Source organism: Homarus americanus, unplaced genomic scaffold, assembly GCF_018991925.1.
Source record: "Homarus americanus isolate GMGI-L3 unplaced genomic scaffold, GMGI_Hamer_2.0 scaffold33468, whole genome shotgun sequence".
Taxonomy (NCBI): Eukaryota; Metazoa; Arthropoda; class Malacostraca; order Decapoda; family Nephropidae; genus Homarus; species Homarus americanus.
In genome coordinates this window covers 7,161,861-7,189,523 of record NW_024714177.1, presented here as the reverse complement: position 1 = coordinate 7,189,523, position 27,663 = coordinate 7,161,861, and the positions used below count along the sequence as shown (strand labels likewise).

General features: G+C 44.9%; 1 protein-coding gene across 1 annotated transcript; it reads right to left on the bottom strand.

Annotated features, from left to right (window-relative positions):
• Window positions 1–15,225: 15,225 nt before the first annotated feature.
• Window positions 15,226–21,848, bottom strand: LOC121877612 (arrestin homolog). The gene is made up of 7 exons (XM_042383420.1): window positions 21,709–21,848; window positions 19,586–19,707; window positions 18,839–19,072; window positions 17,850–18,197; window positions 17,066–17,197; window positions 16,668–16,836; window positions 15,226–15,877 (listed from the first exon to the last, which is right to left on the bottom strand). The coding sequence occupies exons 1-7, from the start codon at window positions 21,749–21,751 to the stop codon at window positions 15,771–15,773; spliced, it is 1,155 nt and encodes a 384-aa protein (XP_042239354.1). The 5' UTR covers window positions 21,752–21,848; the 3' UTR covers window positions 15,226–15,770.
• Window positions 21,849–27,663: the final 5,815 nt, after the last annotated feature.

Here is a 27,663-nt window from a genome sequence, read left to right as displayed (position 1 = left end):
ACAGCTGAACTCATAAGTGATTATAACACTTCACGTGGAGGGTACCCATACATTCTTAACACCCTATAGCTCTGCGTGCGGGTTACGTTACGTTACGTTAGGAATGTAGTTTATGTAGAAAAAAACAAATCATCCAGTCAGCAACAGCAGGTGAGGTTATTACAATGTATGACGGGCGGTGATGGTACGTACGGCGGGGGAGACTAGTGTACCCACAATATGACCTTCTCTATACCCTGGAATATTACCCACCAGGTATATCAGCCCTCCACCTACAATATATCACCCACCACCTACAATATATCCACCATCTACATCACCCGCCAGCTACAATATATCATCCACCACCTACAGTACATCACCCGCCAGCTACAATATATCCACCACCCACAATACATCACCCGCGCCATATATCATCCACCACCTACAGTACATCACCCGCCAGCTGCAATATATCATCCACCACCTACAATATATCATCCACCACCCACAATATATCACCCACCACCTACAATATATCACCCACCACCCACAATATATCATCCACCACCTACAGTACATCACCCACCAGCGCAATATATCATCCACCACCCACAATATACTCATCCACCACCCACAATATACCACCCACCACCCACAATACACCACCCACACAATATATCATCCACCACCCACATCACCCGCCAGCCACACACCACCCACACACATCACCCGCCAGCTAAACATATCATCCACCACCACATCACCCCCAGCCACAATATATCATCCACCACCTACATATATCCACCACCTACAACATATCATCCACCACCTACAATATATCATCCACCACCTACAATATATCACCCACCACCTACAATATATCACCCACCACCTACATCACTCCCCAGTTACAATATATCACCCACCACCCACAATATATCATCCACCACCTCAATATATCACCCACCACCTACAATATATCATCACCCACCACCTACACAACATATCACCCACCACCTACATCACCCCGCCAGCTACAATATATCACCCACCACCTACAATATATCATCCACCACCCTCAATATATCACCACCTACAATATATCATCACCCGCCAGCTACAATATATCATCCACCACCCACATCACCCCCCAGCTACAATATATCACCCACCACCTACAATATATCACCCACCACCTACATCACTCCCCCAGTTACATATATCATCCACCACCCACATATATCATCCACCACCTACAATATATCACCCACCACCCACAATATATCACCCGCCACCTACAATATATCACCCACCACCTACAATATATCACCCACCACCTACAATATATCACCCACCACCTACAATATATCACCCACCACCTACCATATATCACCCGCCACCCACAGTATATCATCCACCACCTTCATCACCCGCCAGCTACAATATATCACCCACCACCCACAATATATCACCACCACCTACAATATCACCCACACCTCAATATATCACCCACCACCTACATCACTCCCAGTTACAATATATCACCCACCACCTACATCACTCCCCAGTTACAATATATCACCCACCACCTACAATATATCACCCATCACCTACAATATATCACCCGCCACCTACAATATATCACCCGCCACCTACAATATATCATCCACCACCTTCATCACCCGCCAGCTACAATATATCACCCACCACCTACAGTATATCACCCACCACCTACAATATATCATCCACCACCTACAATATATCACCCACCACCTACATCACTCCCCAGTTACAATATATCATCCACCGCCTACAATATATCATCCACCACCTACAATATATCATCCACCATCTACAGTACATCACCCCACCTACAATATATCATCCACCACCTTCACTCACCCGCCAGCTACATATATCATCCACCACCTACAATATATCATCCACCACCTACAATATATCACCCGCCACCTACAATATATCATCCACCACCTTCATCACCCGCCACCTACAATATATCATCCACCACCTCCAATATATCATCCACCACCTACAATATATCATCCACCACCCACAGTACATCACCCGCCAGCCTACAATATATCATCCACCACCTACAGTACATCACCCGCCAGCTACAATATATCATCCACCACCTACAGTACATCACCCGCCAGCTACAGTATATCATCCACCACCTACAGCATCACCCGCCAGCTACGATATCATCCACCACCTACAGACATCACCCGCCAGTTAACCCAATCCCAACCCAGGTAATAGAAGACAGTTCATAATCTTTTGACATCCCGTGAGAGAGCCCCCCTCCCGCACCTTCCAATCCCAAGCCCCATGACGCCATTAAGATAACGAACGCTTCCTGTAGTCTTATTGTGGCGCCTTAAGGATGACATCTCAATTTTTTACACACACACACACACACACACACACACACACACACACACACACACACACACACACACACACACACACACACACACACACACACCCACACACACACACACACACACACACACACACACACACACACAGCCCTGTAAATGTATTCAACGCATATTATATCATTATGTCTAAATCAAATGTAAGCCTGTATTTTCAGCCACCGGCTGCAACTCTCTTGATAAACCGTTTATATATTAATATTAATATATTATATATTATTATTTATTATTATTATTATTATTATTACACTACAATTATATATTTAGTAATAAACATTTAAAATTTAGTAAGCTTAGTGACAATGATAAAATAAACATCGCTGAAGCAGATCGCGTGTCAGATTACACATCCGGTGAGGTCATTTATTACACTTAACACTTACAGTATGTTGGTTCATCATATTTTAGCATCAGTCCACCCTGGTCTGAGAGTCAGCCAGCCAGAGCCAGCCCAACTGTGCCATGCCATGCTTGTGTGTGCTATGGTAGCAGAGGCAGGTGTAGGTATAGTAGGGTAAGGTTGGGATGAGAGGCAGGGGTATAGGTACACAGATGAGAGTAAGTTGTCAGTACATGGTAGTTAAGGAGGCCCACGTCCTAAAACCATGAATCATGCATGGTTGACGAGGATGATAAGATAACACCTTATAAGATAACTGATCAAACTTACCCAGCACCTCTGCCTCCCCACCCCAACCCACACCCCTGCCTCACCCCACCTTACCCTACACCCCCACCTCCAACCCTTACCCTACACCCCTGCCTCTTCCCAACCCACCTTACACTGCCTCTCACCCCAACCCACCCTACACCCCTGCCTCTCACCCCAACCCCATCCCCACACCTCTGCCCCAACCCTCACCCTGCCTCTCACCCCAACCTACCCCAACCCCTGCCTCCCACCCCAACCTTACCCCTACACCCCTGCCTCTCACCCCAACCTACCCCACACCCTGCCTCTCACCCCAACCTACCCCCACACCTGCCCCCAACCCCAACCCACCCTACACCCCTGCCTCACCCCCAACCCACTCCCACACCTCTGCCTCTCACCCAACCTTACCCTACACCCCTGCCTCCTCCCAACCCCACCTCTACACCCCTGCCTCTCAACCCCAACCTACTCCACACCTGCCTCTCAACCCAATCCCACCCTACACCCCTGCCTCTCACCCCAACCTTACCCTACACCCCTGCCTCTCACCCCAACCTTACCCTACACCCTGCCTCTCACCCCAACCCATACCCTACACCTGCCTCTCACCCCAACCTACCCTACACCCTGCCTCTCACCCCAACCTACCCTACACACCCCTGCCTCTCACCCCAACCTTCACCCCACACCCCTGCCTCTCACCCCAACCTTACCCTACACCCTGCCTCCTCTCACCCCAACCTTACCCTACACCCCTGCCTCTCACCCCAACCTTACCCTACACCCTGCCTCTCACCCCAACCTCACCTACACCCTGCCTCTCACCCCAACCTACCCCTACACCCTGCCTCTAACCCTACTCCCCTGCCTCTCACCCCAGCTTAACTCAGCACCCCTACCTCACCCCAGCCCAATTCATCACCCCTGCCTCTCACCTCAGCCTACCCATCATCACCCCTGCATCTCACCCCAGCCTTACCCAGCACCCTGCCTCACCCCAGCCTAACTCAGCACCCCTACCTCTCACCCCAGCCTAACTCCAGCACCCCTGCCTCACACCAGCCTAATTTAGCACCCCTGCCTCACTCCTGCCTAATCCATCACCCCTGCCTCTCACCCCAACCTTCCCTACTCCCTGCCTCTCACCCCAGCCTAACTCAGCACCCCCTGCCTCTCACACCCAGCCTAATTCAGCACCCCTGCCCTCTCACCCCAGCCTAATTCATCACCCCTGCCTCTCCACCTCAGCCTAATTCATCACCCCTGCCTCACCCCCAGCCTAACTCCAGCACCCCTGCCTCTCACCCCAGCCTAACTCCAGCACCCTGCCTCTCACCTCAGCTAATTCATCACCCCTGCATCTCTCCCCCAGCCTAACTCCAGCACCCTGCCTCTCTCACCTCAGCCTAATTCAGCACCCTTACCTCTCACCCCAGCCTAACTCAGCACCCTGCCTCTCACCCCAGCCTAACTCAGCACCCCTGCCTCTCACCCCAGCCTAACTCCAGCACCCCTGCCTCTCACCCCAGCCCTAACTCAGCACCCTGCCTCGCACCTCAGCCCTAACAGCACCCTGCCTCTCACCCCAGCCTTACCCTGCCTCTCACCCCAGCCTTCCCTGCCTCTCACCCCAGCCTACCCTGCCCCTCACCCCAGCCTTACCTGCCTCTCACTCCAGCTTTTCCCTCTTATCCTGCTTTTTACATCGGCCTGACCCAGCAAACTAGAATTTTGTGAAAGGGAGAGATGGAAACATGAATCAATAATAAGAGGTAGAGAAAGAGAAAACAATAATACAATGAGAGAGAGAGAGAGAGAGAGAGAGAGAGAGAGAGAGAGAGAGAGCAAAGTCACTTTGGTCGCGAAGAGGCTCTGGGTGGAGTTGGTGGGTGGTGACTGAGCGGGAGTTATCACGGCTGGCTGTGATAAGATAACGCACAGTCCTTATCAGTGGTGTCACTAGAGAGAGGTATATTCGTCGACCATAAGTAGATAACCTAACGTAACCTAACCTGAACCACCACCCAAATGCAGTTTTCACATTGTGTCGTATACCCTTACCCACCCCTAAGTATACCCTAACTTCATCACCCCTTGTCTGATCTCTTGTTCTTTGTTTTTCTTTGCTTTTATGCCCCTTATGATCTCTTTCTTCCCGCTTTTTTGGGTACCGTTTGACTTAATTTTTTACCTCTTTTAGGCACCTTTTGAAAACACAAAAGCTCGGACTTTTCTATTTTTACTGATATTTTCGTGAGCTTGTTATCACATATCAGTCAGTCCATATTATCAGGGTCATGCATGATATGTGACACCTGTGGCCGGTGCCATTATGTACAGTCACGATCGACTCGACTTGTGTATTGAGTAGGCACGTCACCCAAGTGTAGGTGACGTCTATACTGACTATGTTGTAAACTAGGATGTCCGTAAACAGATTAATCACTTTGTTACGGATATATATGAATTAATCTTTTACTTATTACGAAAATTCTGTCTTTGTTCTACGTGTGAAAAGGTGGGAGTGGGTAAAGAGGTGAAGCTCTAGAAGGCTGGGAAAAAAAGAATGGGGGGGGGGGTTAGTGAGGAACTGGGTGTGGGAAGGTTGGAAAAAAAATGGAATAGAGTGAATTATAGTTGAGTTATATAAAGCAGGAGGACGCCCCCTGACCAACCACTTCTACTTTTTGCTGCATATTATATGGGAACGCGAGGCCGCCATTGTCGTGATATATATAATAGGGGAGTCAGAATGAGCTGCAGTAACTATCATAGGATCTCACTGATCTGCACTACTGGCGAGATTCTCGTCTGCATCATATTTAACGAATCCAGGAAAAAAAGTCGCAAGAAAAAAGTCACAGATAAAAAGGCACGGAAAAAACCTTACCTAACCTAACCTAATCTACGTGCAATGCCATCATATATATATATATATATATATATATATATATATATATATATATATATATATATATATATATATATATATATATATATATATGTTGTCAATGTGTACATGTCATGTGACTTTTTTTTCCTGTGGACTTTTTTTCCGTCCACCTATTTAACATGCTACTCCCAAGGGCAGAAAATTTTCTCTTGGGGTGGCAATTCATTTTTCTCAGGCGCGACCCTGTCCTCATTGCGGTGATAAAGTGTGATTCATATCCGGTGTGAATCAGACCAATAGTATGACATCACCTTTAGTATGTAATAAAGACTAACACAAATATCAAGATCACATAGGGGATTCACGTATCATATCAAACCTGTGTGTGAAATACGAGTCACGCACTGGACTGACACATACGTGCGGTGGTGTACTGGGAGGCCACACTACCTCCCACAGTCTGCCATAAAAAAATAATGAGGAATAATTTCTATGGCAGAAACACACCTAGATGCAGGGGACGGGTTTATGTGTATAGGACCGGGCGAGTTCGCTCAAGGGAGTAGGTGGCAGGATGTGATGGTCTTTATACTGCTAAGCAAACAAAAGCGTAAGAGTGAAGGAAGCCGCAGTGGGCACAGGAATATGTAACATAAGGGTAACAAGAGAATGTTTCTGAAACGACTATAAAATTAAATTTGGAAGATAAACCAGAATATCAACAGAGGGAAGATACTGTAGCCTGGAGGTTTATTATGTCAGCAGAAAGAATAGATTATAATAATAGCTTTCACAGAAACGTAGAAACACATAAATTCACGAGTTAACTGTTAAATGTGAAATGGAGAGAAAAATTAGTAAAAAAAGTAAATGAAACTGATATTAATACAGAAACAGTTTGGACAGGGTTGAACGAAGGCAAAGAAAATTTAATTATAGGTGTAATACACAGTAGACCACCAGATCTTGATATGATAAAAAAGGCATTTATTTGGGATTAAATAACCAGGGTATAGTAGGATACTTTAACTTCATTAGAACAGATTTGATTAATCTAACAGGAAACTTAAGAGTCGGAAGATTTCTTAGAAATACTGTAGTTCAAGACTGTACGGTACGCTAACATAACCTAACTTAATACCTCCAGGCGACGTTATGGTGTTTAATCTTCAGGTGAAATAAACTAGGGTGCCTAATTTTCAGGTGTCCGGTCAGTGTCCTGTAATTAATATCACAGGCTATTAAACATAGGTTAAAGTCGATGTCAGGTTGGACTCAGCCATCACTATCGGGTTAGGATATCTTGTTTACTGCTTTTATAATGACGATAACAGCTGATAAGAACCGGATCAGGTGTGGGGTGGGGAGGAAGGCAGAGGATGAAGGGGGGGATGAGGTGGGGAAGGAGGGAGGGAGAAAGGGGGATGTAATAACGTCTAAACTGACACAAAACTGAAATGTCTATGTGTGTAATTGAGTACGTACAGTATGTTTAAGTGTGTGTGTTCTTGTCTTGATGTCCATTTCCATATTTTCGCTGATTATAATCAGATACCGCGCTCGTGTGATTTTATCAATATATATATATATATATATATATATATATATATATATATATATATATATATATATATATATATATATATATATATATATATAGTGTGTGTGTTTGGGGGAGGGGACAGGAAATGTCACAACATGGTGCAGCACGAGGAACGTCACCTGATTGTCTAACTGTCATGACGTAACACACGAAACCTTAAGCAAGTGACAGGATATTATTACTACAGGTATTAGTAGTAGTCGTAGTAATAGTGGTACTATAATTAGTAACACCGTACTATTATTAGATATACTACTGTTACTAACTTATTACATCCACAATCATCACCATTACTACTAAACACCACTAATAACACCACAACCTACACACAACAACTAAAGTCACCATGATCATTATAACTTTTACCGAGTAACTACAACCACCACCACTACAGTACAACCACCACCACTACAGTACAACCACCACCACTACAGTACAGCCACCACCACTACACTACAACCACCACCACTACACTACAACCACCACCACTACACTACAACCACCACCACTACACTACAACCACCACCACTACACTACAACCACCACCACTACACTACAACCACCACCACTACACTACAGCCACCACCACTAAGTACAACCACCACCACTACACTACAACCACCACCACTACACTACAGCCACCACCACTAGTACCAACCACCACCACTACAACCACCACCACTACAGTACAATCACCACCACTACAACCACCACCACTAAGTACAACCCACCACCACCACTAAGTACAACCACCACCACTACACTACAACCACCACCACTACACCACCACCACCACTACACTACACACCACCACCACCACACACCACCACCACTTACAACCACCACCACTACAACCACCACCACTACACTACAGCCACCACCACTACACACCACCACCACTACAACCACCACCACCACTACTACAACCACCACCACTACACACTACAACCACCACCACTATTACACTACAGCCACACCACTTTGTGCAACCACCACCACTACACTACAACCACCACCACTACACTACAGTCACCACCACTAAGTACAACCACCACCACTACACTACAGCCACCACCACTACAGCACAACCACCACCACTCAATACAACCACCACCACTACACTACAGCCATCACCACTCTAAGTACAAACCACCACCACTAAGTACAACCACCACCACACTAAGTACAACCACCACCACTACAGTACAACCACCACCACTAAAACCACACAGCTACCATCATACAACCACCACACTACAATACAAACACCACCACTACACTACAACCACCACCACTACTACACTACAGCCACCACCACTAAGTACAACCACCACCACTACAGTACAACCACCACCACTACACTACAGCCACCACCACTATGTATGCAACCACCACCACTACAGTACAACCACCACCACTACAGTACAACCACCACCACACTACAGCCACTCACCACTAAGTACAACCACCACCACTATATACAAACACCACCACTACACTACAGCCATCACCACTACAGTACAACCACCACCACTACAGTACAACCACCACCACTACAGTACAACCACCACCACTACACTACAGCCATCACCACTAAGTACAACCACCACCACTATAATACAAACACCACCACTACAGCCAGCCATCACCACAGTACAACCACCACCACTACAGTACAACCACCACCACTACAGTACAACGCCACCACTACAGTACAAACCACCAATTACCACACTAGCACCACCACTAAGTACAACCACCACCACTATAATACAAACACCACCACTACACCACAGTCACCATCACCACTACAGTACAACCACCACCTCTACAGTACAACCACCACCACTACAGTACAACCACCACCACTAAGTACACAACCACCACCACTACAATACAACCACCACCACTATAGTACAACCACCACCACTACAGTACAACCACCACCACTACACTACAGCCATCACCACTAAGTACAACCACCACCACTACACAACAACCACCACTACTAAGTACAACCACCACCACTATATATAAAACCACCACCACACTACAGCCATCACCACTAAGTACAACACACCACCATAAACAACAACCACTACTAAGTACAACCACCACCACTATAATACAACCACCACCACTACACTACAGCCATCACCACTAAGTACAACCACCACCACTATAATACAAACACCACCACTACACTACAGCCATCACCACTACAGTACAACCACCACCACTAAGTACAACCACCACCACTATAATACAACCACCACCACTACACTACATAAGAACATAAGAACATAAGAATGGAGGAAACTGCAGCGGGCCTATTATTCATACTGGGCAGTCCCATTTACACCCAACCCCTATTGCTCATATATCCATCCAACCTATGTTTGAAGCTATCCAGCGTACTCGAGTTAATGATGATATTTGGTAACTTGTTCCACTCATCCACTACTCTAAACCAATGTTTACCTATTTCGCGCCCAAATCTAGATTTGTCTAATTTAAAACCATTGTTACGAGTTCGCTCCTGGTTGGATAGTTTGAGTACCTTTGTAATATCCTTTGTTTAGCCCTGATTTCCATTTATACACCTCTATCATGTGCCCCCTTGCTCTACGTCTCTCGAGGTGCAAATTAAGATGCTTTAACGTCTCTATACTCAAGGTTCCTAATGCGGGATTAGTCTTGTCATTCTCCTCTGAATTCTTTCCAAGGATTCTATATCCATTCTGTAATACGGTGACCAGAACTGAACTGCGTAATCCAGGTGAGGTCTCACAAGCGCAGATATAATCGTAAGATGACCTCTCCTTAGTCTTGTAACTACACTCCTTTGTATGAACCCAGTACTTTATGCCTTGTTTCAAGCAAATACACTTTGTTTACTTGGCTTAAGGTTCCTACTTATTATTTACTCCTAAATCTCTCTCGCAGTCGGATTTCTCAATGGCATCGTTGTTCATCCGTAACTGGTTTCCCTGTTTACATCTCTATACTGAGTACTCTACATTTGTACACATTGAATTTCATCTGCCATTTTTCAGACCATTCGAAAAATTTGTTTAGATGCTCCTGTAGTTTTGTGGAGTCCTCGCCAGATTTAATAACACGTCCTATTTTAGTGTCATCAGCAAATTTACTTATGTAGCTGTCTATGCCGATATCTATGTCGTTTATGGTCAAGTACTGAGCCTTGGGGAACTCCACTAGTGACGTTGCTCCACTGGGATTTAGTGCCGTTAATGCTCACTCGCTGTTTCCTGTCCTGTAACCACGCCCAAATCCATTTAAGAATATCACCTTTGATGCCATGTGCTTCTACCTTTCTAATTAGTCTTTCGTGGGACTCTGTCGAAGGCTTTGCTAAAGTCGAGATATACCACATCATAATTGTGCCCCTCGTCCACCGTTTCGAAAACTAATGAAAAGAATGTTAATAGATTAGTTAGACAAGAACGCCCGCTTGTGAAGCCATGCGGGAATCATTGATCAATTGGTGCTTCTCAAGGTAATTTCGAATAGAGTTTGAAATGATTGCTTCCAGTAATTTGCCTACTATTGATATTAGACTGATTGGACGGTAGTTAGAGGATAGTGATCTATCTCCCTTCTTGAAAATCGGTATTACATTCGCTATCCTCCGAGATTCTGGTACTACACCCGTTTTAAGGACATGTTAAACAACTTTGCTAAGGGCATACTAAGCTCTTCATTACATTCCTTTAACAAGCTAAGGTACTCCGTTGTTTCCATTTTCCCGTGTGATTTTATCAAGATATATATATATATATATATATATATATATATATATATATATATATATATATATATATATATATATATATATATATATACATATATATTGTGTTGTGAATGTGTACAAGTCTTACTTGACTTTTTCGTTGGGACTTTATTTCCGTTCACCAGAGGTCCAAGGGGTGCTGAGGATCCTTGAAAATCCTGGATGTCCTCAAGTATGTAAATGATATATTAACTTTCACCACTAAATAATTTTTTGTTTATATCTAAGATGATGTGTTCGCTAGTGTGACAACCTTAATTTACTGAATTGCCTAAAATTAACGAGGTATTAAGGTACAGTATGTTGTATCAGAGTTATTGTGCGAGATATAAAACAACATGACACACACACACAAGGACTGGGACCACACCTCACTCATATAACACCATCTGTGGGGAATTACTATACCACGTCAGGTCCCTCACAACACCATCTGTGAGGGAATTACTATACCACGTCAGGTCCCTCACACACACCATCTGTGAGGAATTACTATACGTCAGGTCCTCACAACACCATCTGTGAAATTACTATACCACGTCAGTCCCTCACAACACCATCTGTGAGAATTTTACCGTCAGGTCCTCACAACACCATCTGTGGGGAATTACTATACCACGTCAGTCCCTCACAACACCATCTGTGAGGGAATTACTATACCGTCAGGCCCTCATAACACCATCTGTGAGGAATTACACCACGTCAGGTCCCTCACAACACCATCTGTGAAATTACTATACCACGTCAGGTCCCTCCATAACACCATCTGTGGAAAGTGCACATCACGTCAGGTCCCTCACTAAACACCATCTGTGAGGAATTACTATACCACGTCAGGCCCTCATAACACCATCTGTGAGGAATTACTACACGTAGGGCCCTCATAACACCATCTGTGAGGAATTACTACACATGGTCCCTCATAACACCATCTGTGAGGGAATTACTACCACGTGAGGCCCTATAACACCATCTGTGAGGGAATTACTACACCCGTCAGGCCCTCATAACACCATCTGTGGGGAATTACTACACACGTGAGGCCCTCATAACACCATCTGTGAAATTACTACCACGTCAGGTCCCCATAACACCATCTGTGAGGGAACTACTACACCACGTAGGTCCTCCTAACACCATCTGGGAGGAAGTTACTACACTACATGTTTGTTGTTCAACACCTACATTAATCTGTATGTTCACTGTATGTTCCTTTACCTTTCTCTAATGAAGGCTTTTGTTAAACCACCAATGTATGTAATAAGTCATTTATGTCCAATGTATATTTTCAGCTCGGGCTGCAGAACTTAATAAACCGTTAATTATTATTATTATTATTATTACACACACACACACACACACACAATACAACGGAAATGTTCAAAGTCGCAAAATACACAACTTGAGAACTGTGTTGGACAAGGTTGTGGTGGGTGGTGGAAGTACAGACAAAAGCCTCAGATCCAGCACAGATCGTATATTTACACTACAGCCATCACCACCAAGTACAACCACCACCACTATAATACAAACACCACCACTACACTACAGCCATCACCACTACAGTACAACCACCACCCACTACATACAACCACCACAACTACACCACACCACAACCACCACCAATAAAACACCACCACTAACACACACAACCACCTACAGCCAACCACCACCACACAACAACCACACTACACTACAGCCATCACCACTAAGTACAACCACCACCACTACAGTACAACCACCACCCCAGCACCACCACTACAATACAACCACCACCACTACACACCACCACCACTAAGTACAACCACCACTATAACAAACACCACCACACACTAGCAGCCACCACCACTACAGTACAACCACCACCACTACAGTACAACCACCACCACTACAGTACAACCACCACCACCCAGGTACAACCACCACCACTACACTACAGCCACCACCACACCACTAGGTACAACCACCACCAGTACAAACACCACAACTACAATACAACCACCACCACTACAGTACAACCACCACTAAGTACAACACCACACACAGTACAACACCACCACTACAGTACAAACACCACCACTACAGTACAACCACCACCACTACCATCACCACCACTACAGTACAACCACCACCACTGTACAACCACCCACCACCACCACATGCAAAAACACCACCACTACATTACAAACACCACCACTACAGTACAACCACCACCACTACACTACAGCCACCACCACTAGGTACAACCACCACCACTAAGTGCAAGCCACCACCACTACAGTACAACCACCACCACTCCACACTACAGCCACCACCACTAAGTACACACCACCACTACACTACAGCCACCACCACTAAGTACAACCACCACCACTACACTACAGCCACACCACTACAGTACAACCACCACCACTACATTACAGCCACACCACTAAAGTACAACCACCACCACTACACTACAGCCACCACCACTAAGTACAGCCACCACCACTACGCTACAGCCACCACCACTACAGTACAACCACACCACCACTAAGTACAACCACCACCCACCACTACACTACAGCTACCACCACTACAGTACAACCACCACCCGCTACAGTACTACCCCACCACTACTGCATTACAACCACCACCACTACAGTACAACCACCCCCACTTCAAGTACCAACCACCCACCACTACATTGCAACCACCACTCAGTCACCACCACCACAGTACAACCACCACCGCTACAGTAGCCAACCACCACCACCACAGTACAACCACCACCGCTACAGTACAACCACCACCACCACCACTACAGTACAACCACCACTACTACAGTACAACCATCACTCCTACAGTACAACCACCACCGCTACAGTACAACCACCACCACTACGGTACAACCACCACCACTATAGTACAACCGCCACCACTACTTCAGTACAACTATCACCAACACTAATGTACAAAAACCATCACTGCAACCACCTCGTCTGCGTGTCGTGTGTCGGGGTCATGAGTTAAATATAGCTCGTCAAAGGCAAGGCTAACCAAATGAGGTTTTCCAGAAGCAACATTTAAGTCGAAGTTCTAACCGAGGAGATGCCTGGACGCGTATGGTGATAGTGAGGTCGAGGGATAAGCGAGGCCAGGCGGTACTGTAGATTATTAACTGGAATATAGTTATGTATGGTATGAAAATTCATTATAAAACTGCTCTTTACGGAGAACTGAAGGAGTGAAATGTAGCTAATAGAGTAGCCTTAGATATACGCTGAGCTGCCTTTCAAGAATCCACCTGAGCAACGCTGGGTTCCCCTGCTATTTATTATTATTATATTTATTTTTATTATTATTCTTCTTAGTGCAAAATTCACAAATTATGCCAAGAAAATATAATGATACCGATGTCAACAGCATCACGGTAGCTGAAGAGGCTCACCGGAATAACATTGTGTAGCGGCACCAGTGTTTCCAGCCATATTTACCACAAGGCGAAATTGAAAAAAAAAAAATAATAATTATTTTTTTTTTAGAGTTGTACATCTCTTTCAAGAAGGTTATGGAGAACGCTGCACCTCACCCTGGTGGAATGGGGCGGTGGTGTGATGAATCTTAGATGCTAAATGACTTTGTGTTTGTGTAATATGTGAAGGAAATGTTTGTAATAACACGAGTCATTGTTGGTCATGTCAACAATAAAAATTAACATTGTATGGCAGATTTAAGAGATTAATGTTATTAGAGTAAGGAACATTACGTTTTTCTGGGTTTCAAAGGCATGTGGTGTGAGTCAGAAGTACATTAAAGGAAAAGTAAAAAAGAGGCTTATTATTTTTTTTATTAGCATAAAATAAAATAGAAACGCCAATTGATTTAGATTGCTGGAATTATGTTAGCAAATTAAAATGCTCTGATATTTTCGAGCACTTTTAAATGAATTTGTGGAACAAAAACTAAAAAAAAAAAAATGCTAAAACAGAAAAGTCATAAATCACATGCACAGCGTAGGTGCTGCCCAAGGCGGGCATCAGACGAACTGAAAATACATTCACAAAGCCCAGGCAGTTCGCGAGCTGCCCATACCAGATGACACGTGGGTGCTGATGATGGTTGACCTTGATTGCCCACACCATGACCCAAGATGGCGATGAGCCTCTGCAACCTGTGCAGGTGAGAGATTTTGACGTGAGGTCAGTGTGGGCAGCGCGGGAACGCGAGCAAAATATCATACTGAGCGCGCAACGCTGAAAACTTGTCACGACGTCGGCTTCGTTTCGAAAAAATCCCGTATCGTTCGTTCGATCGATGAACCGTGGAGATCAAGGTAATCGGCAAGTGAGGAAGCGAGTGTAGATGTGGAGATTAGAACCTTAGTTCTGGTCAACGCTGACGCCGCGGCGCAGACGGGCGAAGTCCTCGAACTCTAGGTCCTCACCACCAGTGTAGCCAGCGTCAGGGCGGGCCTTGATGGTAGTACCTGCAGGCACAACATCTCAGTCTTAATCTGGGTAATGTTTAAACAGTGAGACATGAATATCTGTTCAGAAACTTAATACAAAATCAAGAGCAACAAATTATTTTAAGATTTTGATTATCAGACAAGGACTCCTGCGATACTCTTGGGTTATCAAGAATTTGAGGACCCATTCAGTATTCTCAACTAAAAATATTACAGCTGCGGTGTAGATCATGAGGCTGTCACTCAAAAATGTTTGATATTACTCGTTTTTGTAGCACCGTTATTATGATATTTGAATTCAAATTTTATTTCTTTACCCTTGGAATTATTTGGGGGAATTATCAGCTGTAGATGGTCAGTTATTTCTGGACCCTGCAACCAGTTTACTGTATATCGAAAGTTGATAAAACCGGTACTTCTCTTCTACCTAGCCTGTTATCTCTACCTAGCCTGTTATCTCAACCTAGCCTGTTATCTCAACCTAGCCTGTTATCTCTTTAGTAATGTAAACCTTCATACCATGTTTATAGTGATCAGAAATTTATAATATTATTATGAAGGCAAAATCAACAAGTATGAGGACATAACCTTGGGAGATTAGTACGTCTCCTTCATGACATTCGCCAGTGTCGCCACTTCTAAATTGGATTAGCTGTAGGTTAGGTTAGACTAGGTTAAGTTGGTGCGTTAGATGAAGGAATTGAGTGCTGTGTGGGACACAAGTGAATATTATGCTAGGGAAGACCCAGTCAGCCCACGCTATGCCTATATACACGCGGATGCTGCCAATTTACAAAAGGAAACCAACCAGGGGCGGGGTGCATGAGCTTGAAGGGCAGGTCAGCCACCAGCTCGCCGCCCAAGGCACCGCAGTTCAGCTTGACGCGGAGGGAGTAGGACACCACGATACCAAGAGCATCGTTGGCGCTCTTGCCGGCAGCCACGATGGTGGAGGAGGCAAGGTTAGCGTCAGAGTCCTGTGGGAGAAGAGTGAGTGGGTCACACTTGTTCATAATCTTACTCTTAAATATTGTTGGCCGTGTGAGGAAATACTGTACGTATATTTTTTTAATCTTATACAGCATATGTATGGTGTGTGTGTGTGTGTGTTTACTGATTTTGAGTAAGTAGTCTTTTAACTTCACATATACAGGGTGTTATATCTTAAAAGCATTGTGCAAGAAAATCTAAATAAATGGCTGTTACCTTCTGCTTGCCATCAAGGGCGATGCCAAATTTGGCCTTGTTGGAGGAGGCAAGCGGGGTGAGGTTGAAGGCCTTCTGCAGGTTGCTGCCGGGGGTGATGGGGCAGCCCTCTTTGGACTCCAGTGAAGACACCTGTCGGGGGAGCAATATGCTATGTTACAACACCAAGTTTTATAAAGTTAAGATAATATTAAATGTAAAGTTAATTCGTTCGGTAGGAGACTGTGTTTCATCATTAAGTGTATCGTGTTTTATCTAAGCGAGTTTTATTTTTCACAAATATTTGATGTGATGGATTACAAAACTAATTAGGAGTAGGGTAGGAGTATGGAATAGGGATGAGCTAGGTAGGCGTGAGAGGTAGGGGTGAGCAGGTAGGAGTCAGGAATAGAGGTGAGGAAGGTAGGAGTGAGGGATAGAGGTGAGGAAGGTAAGAGTATGGGGAGGGGTGAGAAAGGTAGGAGTGAGGGGTAAGGATGAGGAAGGTAAGAGTATGGGGTAGGGGTGAGGAAGGTAGGAGTGTTGGGTAGGGGTGAGGAAGGTAGGAGTGTTGAGTAGGGGTGAGGAAGGTAGGAGTGTGGGATAGGGGTGAGGAAGGTAAGAGTGTGGGGTAGGGGTGAGAAAGGTAGGAGTGAGGGGTAAGGATGAGGAAGGTAAGAGTGTGGGGCAGGGATGAGGAAGGTAGGAGTGTTGGGTAGGGGTGAGGAAGGTAGGAGTGTTGAGTAGGGGTAAGGAGGGTAAGAGTGTGGGGTAGGGGTGAGGAAGGTATGAGGGCCTGACCTACCTCGCGGGTGAACTGGTTGTTGGTCATGGTGAGTTCGACGTGCTGGATCACAGCCACCTTGACAGACTTGACAGTCTTCTTGGAGGAGTTATTGATGCTCAGGTTGGCCTTGACTTGCTCACCATGGTAGTACAGTTCCTTGTCAAGAGTGACTTCCATGTTGAGCTTGCCGGAGGAGAGAGCGAAGCCCTTGGACACGAGGGTGCTGGGTTGGCGCTTGTTGCCTCCAGCAGGGGAGTACTGGACCCTCCTGACGGCAAGGGCGACGGAGTTGCGCCTGTGGGGCTTCTCGTCACCATTGTCACCAACGAACACACGCAGCTCATAGATCACACCGAGGGGTTTGGCCTGTGACAGAGAGTGGGGCGTCAGGGAACATGTGGGTGGTGATGCACGAGTATATCTTAGTGTTAGTCGAGCATGGTTATCAAAATTCTCTGTGGGCCCCGTGTGCATTACCATATTTTTTAACATGGACCTAATATTTGGTATGTTTTTTGTGTTTTTTTTGCATTGTGTGCTTACATTTATCTAAGTATAGTGAAGTGGATTTAGCGTAGATGATAGCGTAGTGGATTTATCGTAGATAATGTTGTGAATGTTATTTAGGAAGTGCAGTGGATGTAGTGAAGATAATAGTGTAGTTGATAAACTGTAGTGTAGATAGTGTAGTGGATGTAGTGTAGATTGCGTTGTCACGAACACGGTATATGAGCAGGCCAAAGACAAACTTGATCAGAGCCGGGATTCTCCGGCCAGTATTTATATAAAGTGAAAGTCCTCTAATGTGAATGGATATCTTGTTTACACTTGGGAAATACACGGGTATAGAACTACCATTACGGTAAGCTATCAGTTGCACAATGGTGAGTCAATTTGCTCCTCGGAGTAAGGTCACTCATTCCTTAAGACTGGTGGTCAGGAGAGGTCAACAAACAGTCCCAGTGGTCAGGGGAGAACACCCAAGACTGGGGATTAGGGACACTCACAGTTTCGTCGTCACCAGAGTGGAGCTGGACGGAGGAGGGGGCATTTTCAGGGAGGGTGACAGCGAATGGGTAGGCATTGGCACCAAGCTTCTTTATGAGCCTGTCCTGGACGCCGGTAGGCTCGTCCTGGTTGGAGTTGGGGTAGATCTGCTGCGTGGTGAGCTGCAGCTCTTTGCTGAAGTTGATCCCCATGATCTCATCCTCCTCGCGACCGAAACGGTACGTGACCGTAACCTGAGGGAGACGCAGAAGGGTGAACGAGAGTGACAGAACGAGGAGAATAATAGTTTATGGTCAGTCCACAACGTTTCTCTACAAATCGGAGTCTACAGTATCTAGAGCAAGTTTAATTGTTGTGGTAGGAAATATAAACTTGGTTTGTGTTTGAGGCATCGCCTCAGTAAACGAACAGTTTCATGTAACAGGAAACTCGGGGTGAAACTGGATTCTGATATAGAGGAAACATCAAGTGTTTGCAAATGAAAGCTTTAGTGGAAGTTTTAACACACTAACAGTTAAGAGTCCAGCTTCCCGAGAACGTGTAACAACTGAGGAAAAGCTGATCAAAATTATGTGTTTGGAGGACTAGAGTGAAGGTGTAAGTGGGCCCCCTAAGCCTGACTGCCCATTAAGAACGGTGTAGATACAACACACTGTAGCCTAAGCCTTTGGTACATAAGGAGGCAGCGTGGCCGACACGCCACTCGGCTGCCTTCACTTCCCCAACCTGTAAAGTTAGGTACTCACGGTGGCGAAGACCTTGCGGCCACGGAGGTAGTCATTGTCACAGACTACGACGCCATCGACAGGTTCGGTGCTAGAGGTGTTGTCCACGAAGTCGCGGCGGCCTAGGTAGACGGTGATTTTACCTGCCGGAATAAAACATAATAGAGTCTACCGTTATACCATTCATTTATTTATTAATTTATTTGTCATTTCACCACTTCTCAGCCCACTAACCGTTCGGACGATTAGTCTGTTCATTGTTACTTTGTTAGGACAATTATTATCCTGCGTTAGCTGTTTTTGTTACTGGAGGGCCGGGTCATTTGGTGCCTTAGTTTCTTGGGGGTGGGGGGGGTGGGGGAGGAGACATGGAACGTTTGAACATGTGTGTACAACAAATTCTGATTGCATAATAACATTTAAAATTCCTCATATTCGAAATCAAAGAACTTTTCTATGAAAACTATGCATATCCTGTTTGGGAAAGTGTAGGAAAAAACATTTTATCACACGAAAATCCGTATTGAAGCGGAAGAGATTAAACAAAAAACAATAAAAAATAACTTGAGCCTCCGTGAAGGGCAAATATTTCAAGCTCTGTTAATTACAAGACAACATGAATTATAACGTTTACCATAAATCGTAGGTCAGCACGTCAGAAGTCAGTCATTTTGTAAAGAAAACCGTACTTGCATTTTTTTCTCTTTTTATAAATTCTACATGAGAGGGTTCCTCTAGGCTTGAGAAATTTTCACTAACTCTTAAAACTGATCAAAATAGACGCTAAATTATAGTCACTATGTAGTTACTTGATAAATATGTCAGTTATAGTGTGTTATCATAATTCATGGTCTTAAAAATGTTGTTAGTTATAAATTGTATGCAAATTAACAGTGAACATCAGTCAGGATGTAACTCAGGTGTGTGTGTGTGTGTGTGTGTGTGTGTTGACATTCTTCAGTGCATCGAGTCCACTACACCTACAGCGGTACATTATATTACTTCATGTTTTGTAAAGATTCATTAAAAATTCATTTATGCAGAAATAATGGCAGCATTTTTAGATACACAGAACATTGGTTTTCGAGTAACTGAATATCCGATTATGTACGTATATAGAATTCACCAATAAGGACACGCCTGAGTACAGCACAGTACATTGAACTGCTGGAATGAGCCCTCGAACTCCTTGTTATATACTGGAGATGGCGCTCTAGGAACTCATTTGACAGTGGTACATTTTAAGGTACTTGTGGGGGGGGTCAATGAATTTCAAAATGAACACTGCTACTCCGGTTGTCTCGTTAGGGTTGTCAAAATCCTTCGTTTGTTGTCATATATTCTCAACACAATTTTGTATAGATTTTTTTTAGTGATTGTACCTCACATTTTAAATTAAATGCTAATAAGGATTATAAGGATATACTGATTGTTGGTCAGACGATTAATAGTAAAATAAAAATAAAATTTAAACGGACAGGAAATTTTAAATAAAATTTACGAACTCTTTCAGAAAACTGTTTCATCTGTTCTATTACTGTTATATTTATGATCATTTAATGGAAAACATTAAACAGGTCGGTAATTTTAACATTTTAAGTTATCGTCACAAAATTTACACTAATTGTCAAATACAGGTAAAATGGACTAAGTTCAAATCGCATTAAAGTATGTAAAAAGATATCACCATCACAAAATATAACTACATCACATGTGTAAGAGCTGACTTTTCAAAAACTAGTGAGGGTTGTTGGACAAGTTGACGACAAAAGCTGCGTGACGGAGCATAATTGTGTAATATACAGCATATACTTATGCGACATTGCTTCACTACTTCACCCTGATGAAACCCTGTCAGAATTTGAGGAGAGTTTTAGTCTTTGTAAAGTCGCGTAAAGGACGCTTGTTCAAGTTACGTGAGATTTTTGTACAAAACCAAGAGAACAACAACGACGCCTGGCTACCATATACGATTTATAGATTATTGGAACACTGGGTGAGGGAAGCCAGTAATGATATACAGTACTGTGTAGTACAGTATATCCAAATAGGAACAGTACTCCGCCTTTTTTACTTATATCTTTGTACTTTTAATTTCCCAAATAAATTATTCTACCTAAGGGTGGCAACAGCCAGTGACGTACCATTAGGGGCGGTTTTCTTGAAGACTTTCACGGCGTTCACCATCGAAGTTGGTTGGTTTTCTCTTGCGAGAAGGTTAAGAAGTCGCGCTAAAGAGTTTGCTCGACGAAGAACAACAGCGGGATGACTTGGACAGCCCAACTGACCCCTTATATACCCCGTAATAATCCAGTTACCACTAATTGGACGACTCCCACCTCCCGTGGCTCACCCGACACCTCATACATGCACCCCTAAGCTCTTTTACCCTCTATATTTAGCCTCTGTTGACCCTACACTGTCTTGGGCTTCAGAAGCTGACATATAATTTTGTTTTGTTTTCATGGGCTGGGAAATTATTATTATTATTATTATTATTATTATTATTATTATTATTATTATTATTATTTAATAATAACGTATAAAATTAAAATATATGAACAAAAATCAAAATAGCTGTTTGCATGGACGGAATGCACATGTTCAACCACACAACTCTCACCTGCCCCCGCTTACCTCGCCCTTGTCAAGTGCTGCATCTCCTGCCTTGGATAATACATTACTGTGTTCTGTAAGTGATGGTGGGATGGTAGTTATTGTGGGTGGTGATGGTGGGATGGTAGTTATTGTGGGTGGTGATGGTGGGATGGTAGTTATTGTAGGTGGTGATGGTAGTGGGATGGTAGTTATTGTAGGTGGTGATGGTGGGATGGTAGTTATTGGTGGGTGGTGATGGTGGGATGGTAGTTATTGGGTGATGATGGTAGTTAATTGATTGTTGATGGTGGGATGGTGTTGTTGGTGGGTGGTGGGATGGTAGTTATTGGGTGGTGAGTGTTGTGGGATGGTAGTTATTGTAGGTGGTGATGGTGGGATGTGGGTGGTGATGGTGGGATGGTAGTTATTGTGGAGTGGTGATGGTGGGATGGTAGTTTTGTGGGTGGTGATGGTGGGATGTAGTTATTGTGGGTGGTGATGGTGGGATGGTAGTTGTAGGTGGTGATGGTGGGATGGTAGTTATTGTGGGTGGTGATGGTGGGATGATGATGGTGAGATGGTAGTTATTGTGGGTGGTGATGGTTGGGATGGTAGTTATTGTGGGTGGTGATGAGTTGTTAGTGGATGTTGGGATGGTAGTTGTGGGTGGTGATGGTGGGGATGATTATTGTGGGTGGTGGTGGAGTTATTGTAGGTGGTGATGGTGGGATGGTAGTTATTGTGGTGGTGTTGGGATGGTAGTAGTTGTGATGGTGAGATGGTAGTTATTGTGGTTGGTGATGATGGTGGGATGGGAGTTATTGTGGGTGGTGATGGTGGGATGGTAGTCATTGTGGGTGGTGATGGTGGGATGGTAATTATTGTATGGTGGTGATGGTGGGATGGTAGTTATTGGAGTGGTGATGGTGGGATGGTAGTTGTGGGTGGTGATGGTGGGATGGTGTTACTGGGTGGTGATGGTGGGATGGTAGTTGTAGGTGGTGATGGTGGGATGGTAGTTATTGTGGGTGGTGATGGTGGGATGGAAGGTAGTTGTTGGTGTGATGGTGGGATGGTAGTTATTGTGGTGGTGAGTATTGGGATGGTAGTTATTGTGGGTGGTGATGGTGGGATAGTGGTTATTGTGGGTGGTGATGGTGGGATGGTAGTTATTGTGAGTGGTGATGGTGGGATGGTAGTTATTGGGTGGTGATGGTGGGATGGTAGTTATGTGGGTGGTGATGGTGGGATGGTAGTTATTGTAGGTGGTGATGGTGAGATGGTAGTTATTGTGGGTGGTGATGATGGTGGATGGTAGTTATTGTAGGTGGTGATGGTGGGATGGTAGTTATTGTGGGTGGTGGTGGGATGGTAGTTTTGTGGGTGGTGATGATGGTGGGATGGTAGTTATTGTGGGTGGTGATGGTGGGATGGTAGTTATTGGGTGGTGATGGTGGGATGGTAGTTATTGGGTGGTGATGGTGGGATGGTAGTTGGGTGGTGAGTGGGATGTATTGTGGGTGGTGATGGTGGGATGGTGGTTATTGTGGATGGTAGTTATGGTGATGGTGGGATGGTGGTTAGGTGGTGGGATGGGTGGGATGGTGGTTGTTGTGGTGATGGGTGGTGATGGGTAGGATGGTTATTGGGTGGTGTGGTGAATGGTAGTTAGCAGGTGGTGTGATGGTGGGATGGTAGTTAGAGTGGTGATGAGTGGGATGGTGGTTATTGTGGGTGGTGATGATGGTGGGATAGTGGTTGTGTGGGTGATGGTGGGATTAGTTAATTGTGGGTGGTGATGATGGTGGGATTGGTGGTGATGGTGGGATGGTAGTTATTGGGTGGTGATGGTGGGATGGTAGTTATTGTGGGTGATTGGGATGGTAGTTATGTGGGGGTGGTGATGGTGGGATGGTAGTTATTGGGTGGTGATGGGGATGGTGGGATGGTGGTTATTGGGATGGTTGGGTGGTTGATGGGATGGTATTGGTGATGGTTGGGATGGTGTTATTGTAGGTGGTGATGGGGATGGTAGTTATTCGGTGGTGATGGTGGATGGTGGTTAAGAGGTGGTGATGGTGGGATGGTAGTTGGGTGGTGATGGTGGAATGGTAAGTTAGCCTTGGTGGTGATGGTGGGATGGTGTAGTGGTGATGGTGGGATGGTAGTAATTGTTGGTGGTGATGGTGGGATGGTAGTTATTTGAATGTAGGTGGTGATGGTGGGATGGTAGTTATTGGGTGGTGATGGTGGGATGGTATTGGGTGGTGATGGTGGGATGGTAGTTATTGTGGGTGGTGATGGTGGGATGGTAGTTGTGTAGGTGGTGATGGTGGGATGGTTGTGGAGGTGGTGGTGGGATGGTAGTTTTGTGGGTGGTGATGGTGGGATGGTAGTTATTGTGGGTGGTGTTGGTGGGATGGTAGTTATTGTGGGTGGTGATGGTGGGATGGTAGTTTTGAGGTGGTGATGGTGGGATGGTAGTTTTGTAGGTGGTGATGGTGGGATGGTAGTTATTGTGGTGGTGATGGTGGGATGGTGAGTTATTGTGGTGGTGATGGTGGGATGGTAGTTATTGTAGGTGGTGATGGTGAGATGGTGTGGGTGGTGATGGATGGTGGGATGGTAGTTATTGTGGGTGGTGATGGTGGGATGGTAGTTATTGTAGGTGGGTGATGGTGGGATGGTTATTGTGGTGATGATGGTGGATGAAGTTATTGTGGTGGTGATGGTGGGATGGTAGTTATTGGTAGGTGATGATGGTGGGATGGTAGTTGTGTGGGTGGTGATGGTGGGATGGTAGTTATTGTAGGTGGTGATGGTGGGATGGTAGTTATTGTAGGTGGTGATGGTGGGATGGTAGTTATTGTGGGTGGTGATGATGGTGGGATGGTAGTTATTGTGGGTGGTGATGGTGGGATGGTAGTTATTGTGGGTGGTGATGGTGGGATGGTGAGGAAGTTGGGTGGTGATGGTGGGATGGTAGTTATTGTAGGTGGTGATGGTGGGATGGTAGTTGTGTGGGTGGTGATGGTGAGATGGTAGTTGTGGGTGGTGATGGTGGGATGGTAGTTATTGTAGGTGGTGATGGTGAGATAGTGATTGTGTGTGGGTGGTGATGGTGGTGGGATGGAGGTTATTGTGGGTGGTGATGGTGGGATGGTAGTTATTGTGGGTGGTGATGATGGTGGGATGGTAGTTATTGCAGGTGGTGATGGTGGGATGGTAGTTGTGTGGTGGTGATGGTGGGATGGTGGTTATTGTGGTGATGATGGTGGGATGGTAGTTATTGTAGGTGGTGATGGTGGGATGGTAGTTATTGTGGGTGGTGATGGTGAGATGGTAGTTGTGAGTGGTGATGGTGGGATGGTAGTTATTGTGGTGATGGTGGGATGGTAGTTATTGTGGGTGGTGATGGTGGGATGGTAGTTATTGGAGTGGTGATGGTGAGATGGTAGATTAGGGTGGTGATGGTGGGATGGTAGTTATTGTGGGTGGTGATGGTGGGATGGTAGTTATTGTGGGTGGTGATGGTGGGATGGTAGTTATTGTGAGGTGGTGATGGTGGGATGGTAGTTATTAGGTGGTGATGGTGAGATGGTAGTTATTGTGGGTGGTGATGGTGAGATGGTAGTTATTGTGGGTGGTGATGGTGGGATGGTGGTTATTGTAGGTGGTGATGGTGGGATGGTGGTTATTGTGAGTGGTGATGGTGGGATGGTAGTTATTGTAGGTGGTGATGGTGGGATGGTAGTTATTGTGGGTGGTGATGGTGGGATGGTAGTTATTGTGGGTGGTGATGGTGGATGGTGGAACTGTGTGGAGTGGTGATGGTGGGATGGTAGTTATTATTGGTGATGGTGGGATGGTAGTTATTGTAGGTGGTGATGGTGGGATGGTAGTTATTGGGTGGTGATGGTGGGATGGTAGTTGTGTGGGTGGTGATGGTGGGATGGTAGTTATTGTAGGTGGTGATGGTGGGATGGTAGTTATTGTAGAGTGGTGATGGTGGATGGTAGTTATTGTAGGTGGTGATGGTGAGATGGTAGTTATTGTAGGTGGTGATGGTGGGATGGTAGTTATTGTGAGTGGTGATGGTGGGATGGTAGTTATTGTGGGTGGTGGTGGGATGGTAGTTATTGTAGGTGGTGATGGTGGGATGGTAGTTATTGTAGGTGGTGATGGTGGGATGGTAGTTATTGTAGGTGGTGATGGTGAGATGGTAGTTATTGTGGGTGGTGATGATGATGGGATGGTAGTTGTGTAGGTGGTGATGGTGGGATGGTAGTTATTGGGTGGTGATGATGATGGGATGGTGGTTATTGTGGGTGGTGATGGTGGGATGAGTGGTTATTGTGGGTGGTGATGGTTGGGATGGTAGTTATTGGGTGGTGATGGTGGGATGGTAGTTATTATTGGGTGGTGATGGTGGGATGAAGGTAGTTATTGTAGGTGGTGATGGTGGGATGGTAGTTATTGAGGTGGTGATGGTGGGATGGTAGTTATTGTAGGTGGTGATGATGATGGGATGGTAGTGGTGTGTAGGTGGTGATGGTGGGATGGTAGTTATTGTTGGTGGTGATGGTGGGATGGTAGTTATTGTAGGTGGTGATGGTGGGATGGTAGTTATTGTAAGTGGTGATGATGGTGGGATGGTAGTTATTGTAAGTGGTGAAAGTGGGATGGTAGTTATTGTAAGTGGTGATGATGGTGGGATGGTAGTTATTGCAAGTTATAACGATTATATCTTGGCATACATCCCGAGCCCTGACCTCTGAATGGTCATTTATGGTTTGCGTAGAGTTATTTTGTGTCACCATCGTAGCACACTCCAAAATCGGAGGTGATGCAGGTAGGTACCCGATCTTATATGATTCCCTGTGTCCTAGAGTGTGTTTGTGTCAATCTTGTCACAAAGGGCACATTTTTCTCCTTAGGAATTGGACTATTGAAATGTGGCGTTATATGGGTTATACTGACAGGGAAATAAATGAAAAAGTACTAAGATTAAAAAAAAAACATCAGGAGAAATATTTGAAATGTTGACGGTAATAAACATGAGATACGATGGTCAAATAATCTTAGGGATGGATGAATAATAATAGAGTTATTACAGAGTAAAGGTAGGGATAGGGGTCCAGAGGGAAGCAGAGACTGAGGTAGGTGAAAGAAAGTAAAAACTGGGTCCCCGGAGAGGTGCAAAATTTGGGAGGATTAGTAAAGACAGCCCGACAACTTCTGTGTTTCACAATTGTTAAGTTTGAACATTATATTTTGTGGTTTAAATTGTACATCTTATATTTTATTAATATATTAATATATTTTATTGTTATGAAAGTATCTTTTTTGTTGTGTGATTAGAATTAAAGCTTTATTAAATAGCGTTGCATGTGTTTGCTGTGATATTCCTTTTTTTTCAATTATAGTTAAATACACGTGTACACAGGCCCAGCGTTGGAGTCTTAACACTTGTGACGGAGAGTCTCAGGCCTGTTGTCCTC

Coding starts and splice junctions, on each gene's coding strand:
- LOC121877612 (XM_042383420.1), bottom strand. CDS start 21,751: ATGGTGAACGCCGTGAAAGTCTTCAAGAAAACCGCCCCTAATG. Junction 19,073..19,585: donor GCCGCAAGGTCTTCGCCACC/GTGAGTACCTAA, acceptor CGTCTCCCTCAG/GTTACGGTCACGTACCGTTT. Junction 16,837..17,065: donor CCCTTGATGGCAAGCAGAAG/GTAACAGCCATT, acceptor CTTCTCCCACAG/GACTCTGACGCTAACCTTGC.